At 49.9% G+C, this 19,967-nt stretch overlaps 1 protein-coding gene across 1 annotated transcript in view; it reads left to right on the top strand.

The window, feature by feature from the left end:
- The window catches only part of LOC138821988 (myosin-9), a 94,665-nt gene that overhangs the window by 47,776 nt on the left and 26,922 nt on the right, over positions 1 to 19,967 (top strand). The window contains exons 4-14 of the mRNA XM_070014494.1: positions 4,121 to 4,148; positions 4,867 to 4,960; positions 8,832 to 8,924; positions 9,455 to 9,518; positions 10,552 to 10,650; positions 11,043 to 11,186; positions 11,976 to 12,071; positions 13,208 to 13,326; positions 15,866 to 16,018; positions 17,085 to 17,258; positions 18,395 to 18,568. Coding sequence (XP_069870595.1) covers positions 4,121 to 4,148; positions 4,867 to 4,960; positions 8,832 to 8,924; positions 9,455 to 9,518; positions 10,552 to 10,650; positions 11,043 to 11,186; positions 11,976 to 12,071; positions 13,208 to 13,326; positions 15,866 to 16,018; positions 17,085 to 17,258; positions 18,395 to 18,568 — 1,238 coding nt within the window. The remainder of the gene's footprint in view (positions 1 to 4,120; positions 4,149 to 4,866; positions 4,961 to 8,831; positions 8,925 to 9,454; positions 9,519 to 10,551; positions 10,651 to 11,042; positions 11,187 to 11,975; positions 12,072 to 13,207; positions 13,327 to 15,865; positions 16,019 to 17,084; positions 17,259 to 18,394; positions 18,569 to 19,967) is intronic.

The following is a 19,967-nucleotide window of genomic DNA, read 5'->3' as shown; positions in this document are numbered from 1 at the left end:
GCGCCATCTCAGGCTCTACTCTGGAATTTTCCTGAGAGCAGACGATGTTGGAAGGCGAGAGGCTTTGACCCATTAGTTACAGATTATCCAGTTGGTCCCCACCATGCATGCCCGACACCTATCCTGAAGTTGCTCTCCTGTCCTTCCTGTCTTGGCCATACCTACTTTTCAGTCAGGTCCTGAGAGCCCAGTGGACTTGGAGACAAGAGTACCCGTGGACAGGGTACTCTTCCAGCTGCAGGACCCCTTGGGAGGGAGGAGGCATCTGAGGTTGGCCATGAGTCAGTTCTGAGCAGTGGTTGCTGGTGAAGCAGGCCCCGCTCCCTTCCTCCTGTGCTTCCTGTCGGGCTGATGTCACTGCTGTGTAGGTCTTGTGGCCTTTTATGGACAAGAATCAACTGCAGCTCCTCTCCGGAGGAAGTGAGCAGTAAGGCTCCCCCCAAGATGCCTGTACCAGGTTGAAATGCCTGAGATAAAATACCTACAAGCCCAGTTCTCCTTCTAGCCTATAGCCAGCCGTGTGAGTTGGCTTTAAGGGTACTTTATTGTCTAGGCTCAGCCTCAGGGCTTTTCAGGTTTAAAGTAAAACAGGCTGGATGGCTTGGTCACTGGATGTGTAACTCCTGAAAGCCTTTCTTGTGGTGCTGGAGGGTCTCAGTGAGGAGCTTGGCAGCGAAAGGAGCTGGAGTGGTTAAGGATGGCTTTCTGAGCAGGCTTAGGCACACATTTCATTTCCTAGAGCAGCTCTACTCTCAGAGGTTGAAGGGGTAGCCCCAAGGGGGAAGTACAGAGCAGAGAGCGGAGCCCAGTGTTCAAGCTTGGGGCCAGTGAGTTTAGCTGCTGTGGATGGGTGTGGACCAGTGTGGTCAAACTGTGCTCTGAGAAACTCTCTCCACCACCTGCTGTCCTCTGTTCAAGGCTTTCGGAAGATTTTGTCCAAGGAAAGCTATTGCTTTTCATAAGTCCGGAAACCAAGGCAGAAGCCTGGGTCCTTCCTCTCCCCTCCCTCTTGCCCTATGAGATATGGCTGGGGCCAGGTGGGTTCAGGGCGCCTATATATCAGAACAGGGTTGTCCTGGGGGTTGTATATCACCCAAGTCCCAGGCCTCTGAGAGAAGAGGAAGGAAGGCTGTTTTCAAGTAAGTCTTCAGTCTGTACCGGTCTAAGTATGGAGCCAAAACAAATCGATCAGGCTGGATCAGTGAGATGGCGGTGCTGGGCCTCAGTGCCAAGGAGAGTCTGCCAGAAGGCACAGGACAGGAAGGGAGGAGCGATGGGGGGAGGAGAGAGAGGTAAGGTGAATGAGGCCGGGCCAGGAGCCCACTGCTTGCTGGGAATTCTAGCCATCCCAGCGTCCAGCAGCGGGTACTTCCTAAACTTTGTGTGGAGAGAGTGTAAACAGGGGCAGTCACACCTGCCTTGTCACACAGGGTGATGGACTGAACTATTGGAAGAGTTTGCAAAGGTTTGTGAGGTGGTCCAGGGACCTTTCTGGATTTAAGTGGCCATGCAAGTCACTGACTTAGGGTGCTGAGTGGTGAGACCAGAGGCAACGAGCAGGCCTCCTATCACTGTTGCATTCTGAGAGCATTTACCTAGGTGGGCTCTGGGAAAGCACATTATGGTTTCTCTGAAGTTCGGGTTCTGTGGACAGGGGTCACTGGCTCCTGGGGTGTTTGGGTGCCGGGGCGGGGGGTGGGGGGGGGGAGAGCTGGCGATGTGGGCTGGATGGAGGTATTGGGATGAGCCTGCTGTGGACTTTGGTGTTTAGAGTGCGGGCAGGCCCGTGTGTACATGTAAACTGTTAGGTGCATGTGTAAGCCATCTGTCTACACACATGTGGTCCAAATGTGTGCCTGTGCGCACAGGCAGTCAAGTGTCCTCAGTGTGTATGTAATGTGTAGCCATGTTACACGTGCCTGTTCATATGACTGTATGTGTGTCTGTTCATGTGCCTTTCATCTGTGCCCATGTGGGATAGTGTCCAGGTGCAGCTGTCTTGTGTGAATGTGTGTGTGCTTCTGTGCATGTGTGAGCATGTGCATGTTCTGTGAGCATGCCCTCCAGCGTGAGTACGCAGCCTCTGCTTCCTGTTGAGCGGTAGCCTCTGACTCCTCCTCACAGCCAGAGGAATTCCAGCCATCCCGGAATGGAAGGGGCATGGACTGCCCTGGGAGACGCTTCCTTCTGGGAGGGCTGGAGAATGTTTCCTTTTATGGTAGCGCTTGGCCCTTGCTGCCTAGGCCTTGCCAGCACGCACAGGTACATTCTTGCCTGCTTGTAGAGTGGTGACTAAACATGCCGGCAGCCACAGCTGGGGCAAACCACAGGGCGCTGCAGGGGGAGGGCTGGGCCTGGGACGACAAAAATGTTTGCCACAGCCCTTATCAGTTGGGTCGTGGCGCTGTTGTCTGACAGTGAAGGATGAAAGCACTGCCTTCCCCCCTCGTCCTCCTTTGTTCCCTTCTCTCTCCCCACCTATCTTATCAAGGCCAGGTGGCATTCTTTTTGGTCAGGGGGCTTGACCTCAGGGCCTGAGTGCTGTTTCTGAGCTCAAGGCTTGTGCCTACAATTTGAACCATAGTGCTACTTCCCTGGTGTCATTCTTGTCTCCATCCTGGCTGAGCAGCCTTGCAGGATTGTTTTTTTTTTGGGGAAAGATGAGGAGAAAGGTTGCCCTGACTCCCCAGAGTCTGCTCCCTGAGCTGTTCTTAGATTGGAGCAAGAGGTAAGATGTTTTTGTGTGTGAATAGGAGTGATCTAGCTTCCCCTGTGCTGTTAAAATTGTGGGCATTCTTAGGGGGCTGGGCTGCAGTTAAAGGCAGGGGCAGCTACTGCTTGTGTGGGATGGAAGCCTTGCATGTTTTTCTCCTTCCTGCTTGGATTCCCTCCCCCTTTTCCCTCCTACATGAACAGCAAATGGTGGAGGAGGTATGGTAGTCAATGCTCAGCCCCTGTATTGCTGGGTGCAGGCTCACCAGAAAGCACCTAGGGGAGGGACAGGTGACCTAGCTGGTCAGTGGCTGATGGTCTTGATCAGCTAAATCCATCTCCTGAGGCCATGTGCACAGAAAACCCTGAGTCATTCTCCTGGTGCCTGGCCCTGAGCGTGCTTGCTCGCTTGCTCGCTTACTTGCTCTCTCTCTCTCTCTCTCTCTCTCTCTCTCTCTCTCTCTCTCTCTCACTCTTACTCTCTCTTTCTCTCTCTCTCTCTCTCTCTCGCTCGCTCGCTCGCTCTTTCTTTCTGTCTCGCGCGTGCACGCGCATGCGCGTGCGTGCAGAAAAGGATGGATGGGGGGGAGTAAACAGTTACCCTTGGCGGTCTCCACTCAAGGTCCACTCTAGTATTTCTAGTTCTCAACATAATCCTGAAAGGGGAGTCAGTACTTTGTGTTATGGAATCAGACACAGAATTAACTATCTCACCACAACTCAGAAACTTAGGAAACAGCCTGATGCTGGGTTTAGGCTGCTTTAACTTCAAGGAAGGTGGGAATATTGTATTTTCTGAGGTGCTGGGAATTGAACCCACAGCCTTGTTTGTATATGTTAGGTAAATGTTTACCACTGAACTACAGTCCCCTTTTGAGACATGAAATCATTATATGCACTCCCCCCCCCCCCCCCCGCCATTCTCTGGCCTCCTTACTTAAATAGGCATAGCATTTAAAATACCTACCATGTACTCAATATCCTCTTCTGCTTCCTGAGTGCTGGGATTACAGGTGTACACTACCATGCCAGCTGGCAGAAATGTTACGTAGTGTTTTCAGCTACTGCCCCAGCTAAGGGCACACAAAGGCAGGGCCCATCTTAGTGTACCCTGAAGGAGCCTCTAGGGAGCATTCCAGAGGCCAGCTCTCCAAGGAGGGAGAAAGAATAGTGTGGGTGGACACTAGATTTCCCAGGGGGCAGGCAGCTGCCCAGAGCTCTGCCACCTCGAATGTTCCTTCTTTCCTGAGGCCTTTGGTCAGCCTGTACTTGGAGGGGTGTGCGATCCCTCATGGGCAGAGTTTGTGGCTTTGTGCTCCTTGTCTAGGACATGGCCAGCTCTCAGAAGCCAAGTGGGGAGTCTTGTCTCTGTCTGGCCAAAGTTAACCTGATGTCTCCTTTGTTTCAGATCGGGAGGATCAGTCCATTTTGTGCACGTAAGTGTTTTTCTGACCTGTTTTTGTTTCTGTTTTGTGGTGCTGGAGCCCAGCCCTGTTTTAATTCTGGAGGAAAGAATGTTCTTGGCCTGCTAAGGCTCAGGTCGGTAAGCTCCTTGAGAAGTTCACGCCCCTGCCACTTCCTCTGGGGACAGGGCTTGGGATGATGTGTTTGCTGCCTGATTGCCGCCCCCCCCCCCCCCAGCTTGATAATGAGCAAGAGGCTTTATTGCCTTTCTCAGGGGAGTAGTGAGCAGGCGAGGGGTTCTAACATGAGGAACAGGAGTCTCCTTACCCAGGTCACAGCTCCAGCAGATGGTTCTGGCTACACCGGTTTCCATTTGATCTTAATAGGGAGACAAATAAGTTCTACCAAAGAGGGAGTTAACGTATAGACCACACCCCTAAGTGAAGTTTCAAAGGGACTCATATTAAGTGCCTTTGACCCCGAAGTCAACAGCTGCCTCCCACTGATTCCTAAAACATTTGTCTGCAAAGGCTGCCAAGTGGGCAGGCAAGGAGTACATGTGAGCTGACTTTGGCCTAGCCTAGGGCCATGGGAAACAGACTAAGGGAGGATTCCAGAACCTCGCTGTCCCTTTTTCTGCTAGCAGGTGTTGGCTCCCTGAAAAGCAGAATGATAGGCAGCAGAGCATTTGGTAGAGAGGGTCGGAGGCCAGGGCCATGGCTCTCTGAGGACCTGCTTGATTCTTGGCAGGGGAGAGTCTGGAGCGGGGAAGACAGAGAACACCAAGAAAGTCATCCAGTACCTGGCTCATGTGGCTTCCTCACACAAGAGCAAGAAAGACCAGGTGAGTGTACTGCACATCCATCCTGCCACAGCTTGTGGGACCTTCCGTGGGGTGCTAGAGGAGAACCTAAAGATCACGGCCTTGATGTAATTAAGAATGCTCTGGGGAAAGGAGCAGAGGCCTACCCATTTTTGTAGATGGCAGAGTCTTGGGAGTGGTCGGGTGGTGGCCATCCCATTCTGCTCTCAGCCTTGCAACTTTCCAAGTATCCAGGGAGACTGGAGCCAGCCCAGGGTTTGCCTAGCAGCACCCTTGGTGTAGGTACCCAGTTGCTGGATGTCTTCTATGCGAAGGCTGGAGAAAAAGCCCAAGACTTAGGGTCTTGAGCAGGCCTGCTTGGGAAATCTATTTCTTTTCCTTGCTATGGAAATGCCTCTGGGAGGACAGCCCCCCACAGAGAGAGAAAGGGTAATTGGAAAGTCATCTCACTTCCCTTTTTCTCCCTCTCCCTCTTGATGGATTTTGGTGGAATTCAACAGTGTCCTGGCTAGGTGAGCTGCACGTTTACTGCACGTTCTGCACCGGGAATGCGTGTTCTGCCATCGTGTGCCCTTGGATTCTGTATTTTTTTTTTCCTGAGCAGCTTTTCACTCCACACATTGTCACTTTCTGCAGCTAGAACTCTTCTTGTAGGCTCGGCTCACTGTTTTGGGAGGAGGGGCTGGTATGACACACAGTAACTTCTTGTGCACTCTGAACCAATGACCCTCGCAGAATGGGTTCATCTCATGACCTAGCTGTTCTCACAACTGCAGTATTGCTCAGACTCCCACCAGTGCTAGCAGCTGTCATGTTCCAGGCAGAACCTGACCGTGGCACTGTGGAATGGGCATCTGCTCTCCTGGAGCCCCATAGCCTTGGTGGTCCTCACCAGATACAGGTGGCTTGTCCCTCATCTGCTGCTAAGCAATGTCAGGAGGTCCCACTGGAGTTTCTAGGGGCTGGGGTGGTTAGTCTTAAGCATGATCATGGGGTGCTTTCTCTTTCTTCAAGCATACTTAGACTGCACTGTGAAATCTAAGTACCAGCAATGTCCCCTGAGGCCATCAGGGGAGTTCTGTCACCCTTGGTGGCTCCATCCTTACTGGCTTGCTGTGTACAGCATTCATCAGTAAGTCGGGGCGTGTGTCTGCATGCAGATCTGGGGTGCGTCCTGCAGAATGTCCTCATGTGTAGTCTTCTGGAACTGACCCAGAAGCAACTTTTCATGTGCCAAGCCTCTCAAGGCTCTGAGTTTTTTCCATGGGTGTCAGGAGTTATATTTAGAAACTAATAAAGGTGTTTTTTTTTTCTCTTTCTCTCTCTCTTTCTCCCCTCCAATTTTCCACTCTTTGAGGAGATCTGTTGTAAAACAGATCTGCGAGGTTTGGAGTTCTCTAGTTGTGGTTTTCTGTCTCTGCATTTTCAGTACAATCTGTCTCCCAACTATTTATCAAATGCCTGGTCTGTGACTGGCTCTCAGGAGTGTGCCACTGGATTCCCTGTGAAGGAGAGGAGGCAGGACCACCATGAGCAGTAAAAGGGCCCCAGATGCTTACGTCTGAACCCAGGTGTCTAGGGGAAGGCTAGCTTCCAGCACTCAGTGAAGATGGCAGATTGTGAGGGCTTAGGGGGATTGGCAGTGAGAGCAAAGCTGTCCAGACATGGAAGGCACCTATCCCTGGCTCTGTGTCTACCTAAGGTCCAGTCACTGATTGGGCCCTCAGTGTAAAAGGCCACTGGCCAGTGTAGTTTATTTTCATGCCTGAATTTTCCATGTGAAGCACTCTCAAACTTGGCTGGCCAGTCTTGTATTGAGAGGCCTATAGTGGCATCTCTGGAGGGGAGTTCTTTTTCTTGTACTTGGAGTGTCTGCTTGGTCATCCTAAGACATGGAAGTCAAGCACAATGTTGGGCTTTGGCCAGGTCTGCAGGTTGGCAAAGCTGGGCTTGGAGGAAGGGACTGTTCAGACTTCCAGTCCTATCAGTGCTCTGTGGCCTCCATCCTCTCTCGGTGTTTTTAATGCACTAGCTGGAGTCCACTGTCAGAAACACTACCCAGTGAAACCTTTCAGAAACTAAATTGGCAGTTCCAAACTTAGAAGGATCAGTTCGTATCATGCAGATTTCATACCAAAAAAAAAAAAAAATCAAAGTCTGCTGTGCCTAATTAGATGTCGATAGAGGAAATTGTATAGGTTAGCCATCTTCACAGTTGGCAGGGAACGCCCTGTATTCAGTGACTTTTCCCAGTCAGCCTGTTGGTCCCACTTTCCATGGTAACTCTCATGTGGTTCGGAACAGAGGCCTCAGCATTGCCTTCAAGCCAGGCGGGCGCAGGCTCTGGTGGGACACAGACATGCACTATGTATGTCTGCGGGAAGGGGAGTGGCTCGGCCAGCCTGGCAGCCAGGCCTGGACTGGGTGAGGAGCTTCAGTGGGTGGGAGTGGCTCTATCCAAATCTGGCTCCGCAGGCTGCCTCGGCTGACTTCCCCGGGGCCGGCTTCCAGACCTGCCTGAGACTCGTGGGTGGGAGTTGGTGTCCACGTCTGCTGAATACAGGCGCACATGTGCATCCTGCTCCAGCTTGCCCCTTGGCCCGGCCTTGTTGACCTCCCTTTAGGAGCAAGGCACCGGATGGACTCTACCTGTACTTTCCCAGTCTGGGAGGAGCCCTGTCTGAAGATGGCTGAGTGGGGGAGGGAGGCTTTGCCTAGTCCCCTTCTGGCCTTGGTGGGTCTTCAGCCAGCTTGAACTGGACTATAGAACATCCTTGGTACCCTGCAGAGATAGGTTGTGTCTGTGGAAGGTGTGCTGGAGGGCTGGCATCTCCGTCTCCTGGGAGCTCCTGTAGCTGCTGCCAGCTTTCCTTTCATCATTCAGAGGCAGCTGCTGTTCCCGTAAAGCTCTGGCTGACCTCCAGCTTTGCTAATAAAGACAAACTCCGCCTGGCCCTGTGTGAGTTCTTTCCCCTTGATGGTCCAGCTGTGACAGGGAATGAGATCCTGTTTTCCTCAGCCAGCCCTGGCTGTTACCTGGCCAGTCAGGTGGATGATAGCTGCTATCAAGAAAGCCTGACCGGGCAGAACCCTGACATGGGGCTTGGGCGGATGTCATAGCAGCTAATAGATGAGGCAGCAGCCTTGAGTTTGACGGCTGCTTTGCCCATTGGTTTCTGGATGACCTTGGGAAAATCATTCCTTCTCCTTCAACCTCAGCTTCTTTTGTGATGTGGGTATGCCTCATCTTGCCCACCCCCAGAATTGTGAGAGATGAGAAGGCATCGGGTACCTTTTTCTAGCCACACAGCACCAGCAGCCCATAAGTAGGATTGGTTGACATTATTGATGAATAGCTCAGACCCCATAAATGTCCTAGTGATTTTATACTAGACTCTGCTATGGTAGGATTAGGTTTGGGGTGTCAGGATAGGGGCCAAAAAGGATAATGACTAGGCCACAGTGTGTCTTCTGAAGATCTGACACCTTCTTGTCTTGTGAAAAGGAAAAAAAGTGAGGATTAGAGACAGGGAGGGGCCAGAAGCCAGTGTACACAGGATGGGTCTGTCCCAGGGAAGGGCCATGCCACCTCTCTTAGTTCATTCATTGCTCTCAAATAGGTTCCTCCATGTCTGGGTTCTTGGAGCCACAGGAGCGTTTGCTTTCTCCTCTGGTCAGTCCATGGGCATTAAAACCAGTACATTCTCCAAAGGCCCAGTGGGAAGGTGGCCTTGGAATAATTAGGAGCCTAGTTGAAGCTGGAGCAGCAGCTTCTAGAAGCCTCTGTTGCTAGCACATTGGGCCTGCAGGCTTGTGTCTGCCATTGAGGTAGAGCAGGCCTGGCAGGCCCAACTACTACCTGGCCTTCACAAGTCTCTGGGTTCCTTCACAGGGGGAGCTGGAGCGGCAGCTGCTGCAGGCCAACCCCATCCTGGAGGCCTTTGGAAATGCCAAGACAGTGAAGAATGACAACTCCTCACGATTTGTGAGTAGCAGCCAGTGGTACCCCAGTTCTTGGGACAGATATTGAGACAGTTTTGTGATGTTCCACATGACTTTCCACCTGGGCTCTCATCTCAGAGTGAGAAGGATTCAAACTTGGTGCTCCCTGGTCTAGATGGTTCCTGCCAGTGTGGTGTTGCCCTCTCTCTCTTAATTAAGATGGCCATAAACAGCATCTTTAACCAACTTCACCTAAGGCGGAAGAGCCAGTGAGGGAGTGAGCAGAGTGCTGTACTATAACAGTGTCCAAAAGTTCCCAGGGCCAAGGGTGGTACCAGTGAGCCTCCTTGCCTCCCTTCTGTGCCAGGAGCCCAGCCCAGGCTGGGCTGGACCCAGGCTCCTGGCTTTGGACAGACAACATGATGCCTTTGCATCCTGCTTGTTAAACGGGCACCTGTAGTCCCTTGGCTTTCTCCTTCTAGATGTGAGACAAAGTGTTGGGTCTCTGGCTTACTCCTTGCTCCCCAACTCTGTAAGCAGGAGTATCTCATCATTTTATTTGCTTTTTCTCAGGGAAAATTCATTCGCATCAACTTTGATGTCAATGGCTACATCGTGGGTGCCAACATTGAGACTTGTATCCTTATCGCTGATTGAATAAGAGGTGGGGTCTGGAAGGAAAAGGTGTCTTCCCAGAGGAGAGGAATCTTCCTTGTTTCAGCGCTTTCCCTTTTTTGGGCTCATTGTGACACTACCTTTGTAGAGTTGGGGCGTTACCAGGATGAGGGCATTATAAACCCAACAGAGAGCTTGGGTTTTATGGTAGGGTACAGTTCTGTGCCTATTAGGGGTGAACTACTGAAAACCATAAGCACATTCCTAGGGACATTGATGTCTTTGTGAATGCTATGTGTCTCATGCTTATGGCCTTTGCTTGTAAAGTACTCCAGTCTCCTGTTTCTGGTCAGAACGGAATAGACTCTCCAAGGTATAACCCACAGCTTTTTTTTTTTTTTTTTGACGGGGGGCGTGGGGGTCAATCATGGTGCTTGAATATGAAGTTTTTTTGGTCAAGCCTAGTTCTCTACCACTTTGAACCATAGTGCCACTTCCAGTTTTCTGGTGGTTCACTGGAGATAAGAGTGTCATGGACTTTATTGCTCTGGCAGACTTTTTGAACTGTGATCCTCGATCTCAGCCTCCTGAGTATTTTTTACAGGTATGAGCCACCAGTGCCCAGTCTTAAGGTGGTTTAGTACTATGGCCTGGTTGCTTGCTGTCCTTTAGCTTTCTTTTTGGTCAGTCATGGGGTTTGAACTCAGATTCTGGGTTCTGTCCCCGAGCTCCTTTTGCTTAAGGCTAGTGCTTTACCACTTGGAGCCACAGCTCTGCTTCTGGTTTTCTGGTGGTTTATTGGAGTCTGGCTTTGGACCACAATCCTCAGATCTTAGCCTCTTCAGGTTAGGATCGCAGGCGTGAACTATCAGCTGACACTTTGGATAACTAACTCTGCTGGAAGTATGGGACCAATATAGTTTGTTTTTGTTTTGCCATTTTGTGCCATTTTTCTTCCTGGTGATATTTAGTTCCTTTTAGGTGGGGATAAGAGGAAAACCAAGGCCTTACCTTCCCTCCACCTCGTATTATATTGCTCCTTAATGCCTGTCAAGATCTCTTGGAGAAGTCTCGTGCCATCCGCCAAGCCAAGGAGGAACGGACCTTCCACATCTTCTACTACCTGCTTTCCGGGGCTGGCGAGCACTTGAAGAGTGAGTCATAGCTCTGTTGGGTTGAAGCACTTAGGCCCCTCCTGGTGTGCGGAGCTGTGTACCATTGTGGGTGTTGAAAGATCAGCATTGTTTGGGGAGGAGAAATAACTCTGACTCCTGTCCTTAGGCCATCCAAGGACAGTTTCTGAGCATTCAGGAGAGAGGCTAGAATGGGTCACAGGCAGGATCTTGAGTCCAGGGCCTCATGCTCTTCTGTGCTATGTACCTGTCAGCCTCATACCTGAGGAGTCCACAGGGATGGGACCACAGATCCCAGGACATCCCTGGGCTCTTGAGGCTGTTGCCATGTCTCTAAATCTTGGAGGCACTAGATTGGCAAGGCTTCTGCTTTCAATACTTGCTGATCAGCCCTTGCTCTTCACCCCTTGCAGCTGACCTTCTGTTGGAGCCATACAACAAATACCGCTTCCTGTCCAATGGGCACGTCACCATCCCCGGGCAGCAGGACAAGGACATGTTCCAGGAGACTATGGAGGCCATGAGGATTATGGGCATCCCAGAAGAAGAGCAAATGGGTACAGACTGTTCCTCTTACAGTTAGGGGTAGGAGAGGCTGGCCCCGTGTCCTGGGAAGGAACCCTGAGGGGTACTTGATGCTTAGAGAACGCTGTAGAATCTAGAGGAAGGCCCTGAGGGGGTTGGCTTAGGTCTTAAGGGTTTTGTTTCTGCTGGTACCACAAGTATCTGCTTGTGTGCTGTGGGTCCACTGAGGCAGCCTTTGCCAGTGCTGACTGGGATGTTTTTGTTCCATCTCTGCTGAGTGGCTGGCTGGAGTGTGGCTCTGTGGCCGGCCAGCCAGGGCCCTGTTAGTGACACCCAGATGACCGTCAGTGTGGACTGGGAGGAGCTATAGTCTAGGGAATGATGGAGTTGAGGAGTGTGCCCCATTTTCTGGCTATGTCTACTTTGGAACAGAGTATGTGTCGAGAGAGTGAATAACAGCCACAGACAATGTGTAAATAAATGCTCATGACTATGTTCCAATAAAACTTTATATAAAGCAAGTAGTGGGTCCTGAGCTAGAAGCATGTCCTCAGTCCAGATTTAGAAACATTGGCATATTATTGCGGTTCCTATCAGAATAGGGCTGCCCATAAATGGGTCTGAGGGATATGGGGGAGACAGAGGCCATAGTGGCAGGTGGGGGTGAGACCTCTACATTCCAGAGTACCATCCAGTCACCCTAGAGCCCCAGGAAGTGGGGCTTGTCTTAACTTGCCTATCCCTGGGGAGTGCTACCTCCACACAGAGGAGTTCCCTTTGACCTCCTGTCTGCTTCTGACCCCCTTTGCTGTACCCTGAAGGCTTGCTGCGGGTCATCTCAGGGGTTCTTCAGCTCGGCAACATCGTCTTCAAGAAGGAACGCAACACCGACCAGGCCTCCATGCCTGACAACACAGGTGACGTTAACACATCCGCACCACAGGCCAGCTGTCTGGGGCAAGGGGGTGGGGTGGGATTGTTCAGAAGTAATGTTGAAATTCCTGTCTCTTTCTTTATTAATTTTTGTGTTTTTATGGCTGTGTACCTTTCTGTTTGGATTTGGTGGGGGCGGGGGTGGGTCACTTGGGCTTGAACTCAGGTCCTGAGCACTGCCCCTGAGCTTTTTTGTTCAAGGCTAGCGTTCTACTTCTGTGAGCCACAGTGCCACTTCCTGTGTTTTGGTGGTTCATTGGAGATAAGTCTCATGGACTTGACTGCCCAGTCTGGCTTTAAACTCAGATCCTCAGATCTCAGTTTTCTGAGTAGCTAGGATTACAAGTGTGAGCCACCAGCACCTGGTCTATTCTGATTTTTTTTATTTGAGATGGGCAGAGGGTAGAGTGTGGTCATACTGTGTCGCCCAGATTGTCCTTAAACTTGTGATCCTCCAGTCTTAGCCTTTCAAGTGGTTGGGATTTGCCACTGTGTTTGTCACTGTGCCCATTTTCCTTTATTTTTCATACAGATGTAAAAATATACTGGAACATGACCCTACTTTTTTTCTCATACCACAAGCATCAGAATGAGCTAGAGAAATTACCGATCACGTAGACCAGGGCTTTTCTCATTGCTTCCTGAGGCCAAGCCACTTATCCTGAATACTGAAATGGTGCTTTCCTTCTCTGTGAAAGAAACCCGAGCCTTGCCTATGAGCATGTCAGGATGTGATGTGATGAAGCATGCTCGCTCAGCTGCTGCTCTTCCCTCAGAGCTGTTACAGCTCCGTGTGATTGTCCATGTTGATCATTCTTAGGGTCTCTCCCTTAGTACTGGGTTGTGGTTTGTACAAGATGCTATTGTGGTGCCACATGTCACCGTGCCTCTGGCACAAGGGAGGACCTGCCTCCCCTCGGTTCTATTTTGGGGTAAGGACCCATTTTGCTAGTGATATGAGGTGTCCACTTAGGAGGTGAAGGCTGCCTAGGTTCGGTTGTTCTGGTGGTAATAATGGCTGCTTCCCTTCCTTTCCCTCTAGTCTGAGTAGAGGGCTTGTTCTCTTGGGTCTAATTAAGCCTTGTATCTAACCCCTCCTCCTTTATTCTGAAAATCTCAGCTGCCCAAAAGGTGTCCCACCTTCTGGGGATCAACGTGACTGATTTCACCAGAGGCATCCTCACCCCACGCATCAAGGTGGGAAGAGATTACGTGCAGAAGGCACAGACTAAAGAGCAGGTATGGCTGCCTGGGACTGGGGCTGGGGCTGGGTTTGGTGCTGGGGCTAGGTCAGGTGTGAGGCCTTTGTGTGGATTCACTGCATGGGATTTCCTTACTCAGTCTGCAGTACCACAGAGAGCAAGGTGGTGCCTCCACTTAGAGCTTGGGGAGTGGCCTTACCAAAGCCTCATGCCTGGGATGTTCCTTCTTGAGGCTGCATAGAAATTGAGGACATTGGCATGTGTTTCTATGAAATAAGAACCCGATGTTTCTGTAGAATGGCTCTGTGCCAGGGTGGCAGCCTTCGCCACTCTTGAGAGCCTAAGCCAGCTGGCCGTTTCTCCTCCACCTGCTTTGTTACGTGTGCTAGAGGCTTTCCTGTCCATGCCTGGCCAAAGTACTTGCCACCCCTGGAGTCCAGATCACTTCTAGGCCAGACTGCTTTTTTGTTGGGGTTTCTGGTTTTAGTCATGGTGCCCATCTTATCTCTTAGTACTTGGAAGATGACATCATCATCATCATCATCATCATCATCATCATCATCATCATCATCATCATTATTTTTGGTCTGGGCTTGGGCGCTGTCCCTCAGCTCTTCAGCTCAAGGCTAGCACTTTATCACTTGAGCCACAGTACCACTTCTGGTTTTCTGGTGGTTAATTGAAAGTCTCACAGACTTTCCTGACCCTGCTGGCTTTGAACCGTGATCCTCAGATCTCAGCCTCCTGAATAGCTAGGATTACAGGTGTGAGCCACCAGTGCCGGCTTCCCTGAGCCTTTTTTGCTCAAGGTTAGTGTTCTGCCACTTGAGCCATAGCACCACTTCTGGTTTTTGGTGGTTTATTAGCGATGAGTCTCATGGATTTTCCTGCCTGGGCTGGCTTTGAACCACGATCCTCAGATCTCAGCCTCCTAGGTAGCTACGATTACAGCTGTGAGCCACTGGCGCCAGACAGTTTTTTTTTTTAAGGACCCCATGCTAGACTGCTGACATCCTGTGACTCTTCTGTGCGGAGCCATTGCATAAAAGACAAGAGCATTGTTCTCTATCGGCAGTATACACAATTTTTGCTTTTTATATCCTTGGTAATTAAGGAGCAACCTTAAGTCTTTTTAAATTAGAAGTACTACATTGGCAATACACAAATGTCAAGATAAGGAAAAATGTTGTCATAGTCCTAACCAGTGATAATTGTTATTGGGCAGCTATTTCTTTTTCTTTTAATATTATTTTTTTATTTTTAATTATTTTTATTTTTATTTATTTTTTTGCAAATTCTTTATTGTGATTGATTACATAATTTCACACATTTCACAGTATTGTGGGATAGTGATGCTTAGTTAAAGTCACACATTCTAACTTTCATGGGGTAAATTGTCTATCGTGGTCTATAAAGTTTATGAGTTCTATGAGCTTTGACAATACAGTTATTTCTTCCACATCGGGTGATATGTACATTCCTTTCCTTTGCATAGCATCAGCTGTTCCTTCTTTCCCATTCATTCCCTCCCTCTCATTGCTGCCATTGAGTTGCTTAGTTCCGTTTAATCAATGTCCAGTGCGGCTGATGGGTTTGGGCAGCTATTTCTTGGAAAGTTTTTTTTTTTTTTTTTAAAGTTAGTTATCACTTTGACTTTTATTATGGAACTTTTCAAATATATGCCCAATGAGAGGGAATAATGGAAAGGCCCCTGTGTGCCTGTCATGTTGAGGGGGCTGTCAACTTCAGCAGAATCTGAAGGCCCATCTTGGTTCATCATTAATCTCCACTGCATTATTTTAAATCAAGTCTCAGGCATTCAGTCATTTCTTTTTTTTTTTTTTTTTTGGGTCCAGTCATGGGGCCTGAACTCTGGGCCTGTGCACTGTCCCTCAGCTCTTCAGCTCAAGGCTAGCACTCTACCACTTGAGCCACAGCGCCACTTCTGGCTTTTTTCTTTTTGCTTATGTGGTGCTGAGGAATCGAACCCAGGGCCTCAGGTTTGCAAGGCTCTACCACTGAGCCACCTTCCCAGCCCCAACATTCAGTTATTTCTATAACTACCTTCCTATGTCACCGTTTTATTTTAAAAGGTCTTTGCAAATACCTAAGTTTCTGTTCCTGTATTATTGGATTTGTGGGTTGTGGTTTTTTTTGGGGGGGGGGGTCTGTCATGGGGCTTGAACTCTGGGCTTGGGTGCTGTCCCTGCGCTCTTCAGCTTAAGGCAAGCGCTCTACCGCTTGAGCCACAGTGCTACTTCCGGTTTTCTAGTGGTTTATTGGAGATAAGAGTCTCACGGACTTTCCTTGCCTGGGCTGCCTTTGAACCGTGTTCCTCAGATCTCAGCCTCCTGAGTAGCTAGGATTACAGGCGGGAGTGACCAGTGCCTGGCTGTGGGTTGTTGAAACTGTTTTCATGATACTGCAGTGAACATATGCATGAGTCTTCTTCACTATTCTATATTTAGTACTGTTTCCAATGAGGAAGGCCATCACAGGGAAATTACTGGGGCAAAGGGCATGGGGGTTTTAAAACTTCATACCTGACACCCTGTTTCATCGAATGTTGTCCCCAGGCTGACTTTGCCATTGAAGCCTTGGCCAAGGCCACCTATGAGCGGATGTTCCGCTGGCTGGTGCTACGTATCAATAAAGCTCTGGACAAGACCAAGAGGCAGGGTGCATCGTTCATTGGGATCCTGGACATTGCTGGCTTTGAGATCTTTGATGTAAGCTTCCTTTACCCTTTATGTCTACCCACCATGCTACCTCCTCTTGGTTCCCCTCTGCTGGGGTTGATAGTTCTCTTCCCTGGGCCCATGGCTGTCTGCACGGGCCAGCTCCTTTAACTTCCACAAGACTGTTCACCACCACTCAGAAAGTAGGTATACTCTTGGAGACTTCATGGATGGTGCCCCTACTTGTTTTTTATTCTTCTCTGGTGTAAGACATTGTCCTTGCCCATGAAAGCTTTGAAATCTAATGGGAAAACCTGATTAAATAAAGTAGATTAGAAGTTTTTAATCTGTGATGCACAGGGGAAACAGGACCTCAGATTTGGGAAAGCAGTATTGTCATTTTTCTCTGACCTTTCTTTGAAATCGTGCAGGTGGGTTTGAGTGTGTGTATGTGTGTATGCACATGTACACATGCGAGGATGCATGTACACCAGTTCTGGGGCTTGAACTCAGGGCATGGACACTGTCCCTGAGCTTTTTTGCTTAAGATTAGCACTTTACCACTTCAGTCATAGCTCCACTTTCAGCTTTTGTTTTTGGTACTTTAATTGGAGATAAGAGTCTTACAGACTTCCTTGCCTGGACTGGCTTTGAACCCCAGTCCTCAGATCTCAGCCTCCTGAGTATCTAGGATTATAGGTATGAGCCACCTCTACCCAGTTCATGCAGTTTTGTCAACTGTGAATCCAACAAAGTTACGCAAACCACTATTGTATTAGCAATGCCTGTCACTAATGGAAATCAGATATTTTTCACGTTATGGTGCAGTGTTAGTTATATTCAATATAATGTCTTTCCTTAGTACTTCAGTTTATGCATTTTAAAGCATCATTCAGAGATGGGCTTTGCCAGGCTGCTGTAGCGGCCCACAGGCCCCAGAGGGTGAAGACTTCTGGTGGTTGGGGTAGTGTGGGACAGGCACTGGAGCCCATGGAGTGCAGACTGCAGATGGTGGAGCCTGCAGCATCCCTCCCAGCATCCTGCTGCCCTCTCCCGTGGCTCCCCGCATTCCTGGGCTTTTGGGAGGGGCCTCTCTGACGATGCTTTCCCTCTGCAGCTCAACTCCTTCGAGCAGCTGTGCATCAACTACACCAATGAGAAGCTGCAACAGCTCTTCAACCACACCATGTTCATCCTGGAGCAAGAAGAGTACCAGCGTGAGGGCATCGAGTGGAACTTCATTGACTTTGGCCTGGACCTGCAGCCCTGCATTGACCTTATTGAGAAGCCAGTAAGGGCCAACCTGATCTTTATTACAGACCTTTCTATGTTCTTTTGTGATGCTCACTCTACACCCCAGCCCCTTGCTGGTTAAAGAATGTCTGGTTCCGAAAGTGGCGCTGTAGCTCAAGTGCTAGCTAGCCTTGAGCTGAAGAGCGCTAGCCTTGAGCTGAAGAGCTGAGGGACAGCACCCAGGCCCAGAGTTCAAGCCCCATGACCAACAACAACAACAAAAAGAATGTCTGGTTCCTTTGGCTGTCGATGCTACTTAGAGGGTTAAGTCTAGAAGCCCCCTGGGTGCTTCCCTCTGAGAAGAGCCTGTGGCCAGGTGGGGACATGGCCAAGCGTCCTGGCCAGTAGACTCACAAGGCCCACATGCTTTTTATTGTATTAAAGAAACAGCTATGCTTTTGTTGAGGAAGGTCCTGTCCCAGACACTTCTGCTGCAGCACAGAACCATAGACTACAGGGTCGGACGCTCTCCCTGGCTGCATGTATGGAGATTGGCCTAGCCCCATGGAACACTAACACAGTTCAACAGCTTTTATCCCATTAGTTAGTCTGGAGGCTCTGGAGGAAGTCTTTTCACTTTGAAAGCACCTCTAGGGGCAGGGGGCTGGCACTCGCCACCATTTTCACATGAAAATGCTACTTACTTTTCCTAATCAATCAAAATTTAAGTCTTTAAGTCTTGTCTGACAGTGTCTTGGTAATGGTAGAATGCTTTCTTCTTCTAAGTTCACTGTTCAGAAAGCTGTTGGGTTTTGGGGGTACTCTTTTACTGTCACCTCATCATTGTAGCTGCATAGACAGGGCACTGGGGTGCTGCTCTGGGAGAGGTGCCTTGAGTCTAGTGATAGCCACCAGGACAAGCCTCAGACACGTGGCGACCAGATACTTTGGGTGTGCAGGGTGATTGAGTTGTGCTTTTCAGGGCTTCACTAGTGCTACAGAACTACAGTAGATCATTGGGTAAGTGTCTCTTAGTGGCAGCCTAGACCACAGAGGTCTCTTTTTAGACTGGAACTCTTCAGTTGTACTGTCTCATGTGATGGCCACCTTGTGGTCCTGAGATGCCCACACTGGGTTCTGGCCTCTTGTGGCTCCACATCTTGCTCACCGGGGCTGGTGCTATGCTTTCTTCAGGCTGGTCCCCCTGGCATCCTGGCCCTGCTGGATGAGGAGTGCTGGTTCCCCAAAGCCACCGATAAGAGCTTTGTGGAGAAGGTGGTGCAGGAGCAGGGCACCCACCCCAAGTTCCAGAAGCCCAAGCAGCTGAAAGACAAGGCTGACTTCTGCATCATCCACTATGCCGGCAAGGTGAGGCGCGCGCGCGCGCGCGCGCGTGTGTGTGTGTGTGTGTGTGTGTCTGTGTCTGTGTCTGTGTCTGTGTCTGTGTCTGTGTCTGTGTCTGCATGCGTGCGTGAGTGCGTGTGTGCGCGTGTACACGCGTACTGGGCCCAGCAGTGAGGGCCAGTCAGGTGGATGGGGTTCATTTTCTCTTGGAGAAGAAGTCAGGTAGTCTGTCAAAGGGGGTGGGGAGTGCGTGCTCCTAGCAATTTTTGCTTGTGACTCATTAGATAGCGTGGCTGGTGACTGGTCAGCTTTCACACAGCTGTGGGCGAAGCACCTTCATGTATTCTGCTTGTATGGAGTTTGCAGCGTTCCTTTTGTACTGAGACTGGAGGCAACTATGCTACTGTCAGGCCCGTCTTCCAGGGAAAGAAGCTGAGCCACAATCTGGAGCTGAAATTAGAGCACTACTGCTTATAAATTGGATGACTTTGGGCCAAATAGTTAATCTTTGTAGCTTTGATTTCTTTATCTGGAAAATGGAAGTGGCTACCCCCCATACAGGGGGGTATGGCCTGGGTCAGTGTTCCAGAGCCAAGCCTTGGCAGTGTGATATGCAGGCTGGGTCTTTCGTTATTCTGGGAACTGCCCTAGGTGTGCTGGAGTGTCGCAGCGTGGCTGCTTCTTCCTGAAGTTGGCAGCCTTCCTAGTAGCAACAATCCAGACTGCACACATGTCCTGTGACAAGGAGGCAGGGAAATGCCCCTGTTTCAGAGGCCCTGCTCTGGACCACTGACCGCTGTAGATTACATCTGCTGTCACTGCCAGGGCTGCATAGCTGGTCTGCAGTGGGCTTGTCATGACCCTTAGCTGGTATTCATCTTCCCAGTCTGAGTGCTCAGGGGATTAGGTCTAAGGTAGCCACAGCGGTTCAGTCTTAAGACGAACACTGGTTTTTCTCAGTGAGTTATGTGGTCGTTTTGCTATTAGTTTCAGTCTGAATATACAGTTAGATGGGCTGTATCTGCCCCTCAGTGGAGATCCTGAGCCCAGTCCACACTCTGACTTGTGGCTCATTACTCCTGGTCTCTCCTGTAGTGCTTATGTTCTTGTAGCTAAAAATTAACAAAATCCAGAATACTGAGTACAATCGCCCACAGCTGTTCCAAGCCTTATGCCTGCTCCCACTTACGAGAAATGCACATATTCTCCTGTGGAAGTTCATAAGACACTCTTGCTGCCCAGTTATATGTGGTACTGGACAGGGGACTCGCTCTCTACCCACTGTCCCAGGCCTCGATGATGAAATCAGCCACAGTGTTTCCAGGCTGGTTCTGGGGGGTTTTATTTTGTGTGTGTATGGTTTTGTTTTGTTTTGTTTTGTTTTTGGTGCTAATCCTGGGGCTTGAACTCAGGACCTGGGCAC

This window comes from Dipodomys merriami, unplaced genomic scaffold (genome assembly GCF_024711535.1).
Source record: "Dipodomys merriami isolate MVZ:Mamm:240054 unplaced genomic scaffold, mDipMer1.0.p SCAF_97, whole genome shotgun sequence".
NCBI lineage: Eukaryota > Metazoa > Chordata > Mammalia > Rodentia > Heteromyidae > Dipodomys > Dipodomys merriami.
Note: the sequence above shows the minus strand (reverse complement) of the source record. Positions and strands in the feature narration are given on the sequence as shown.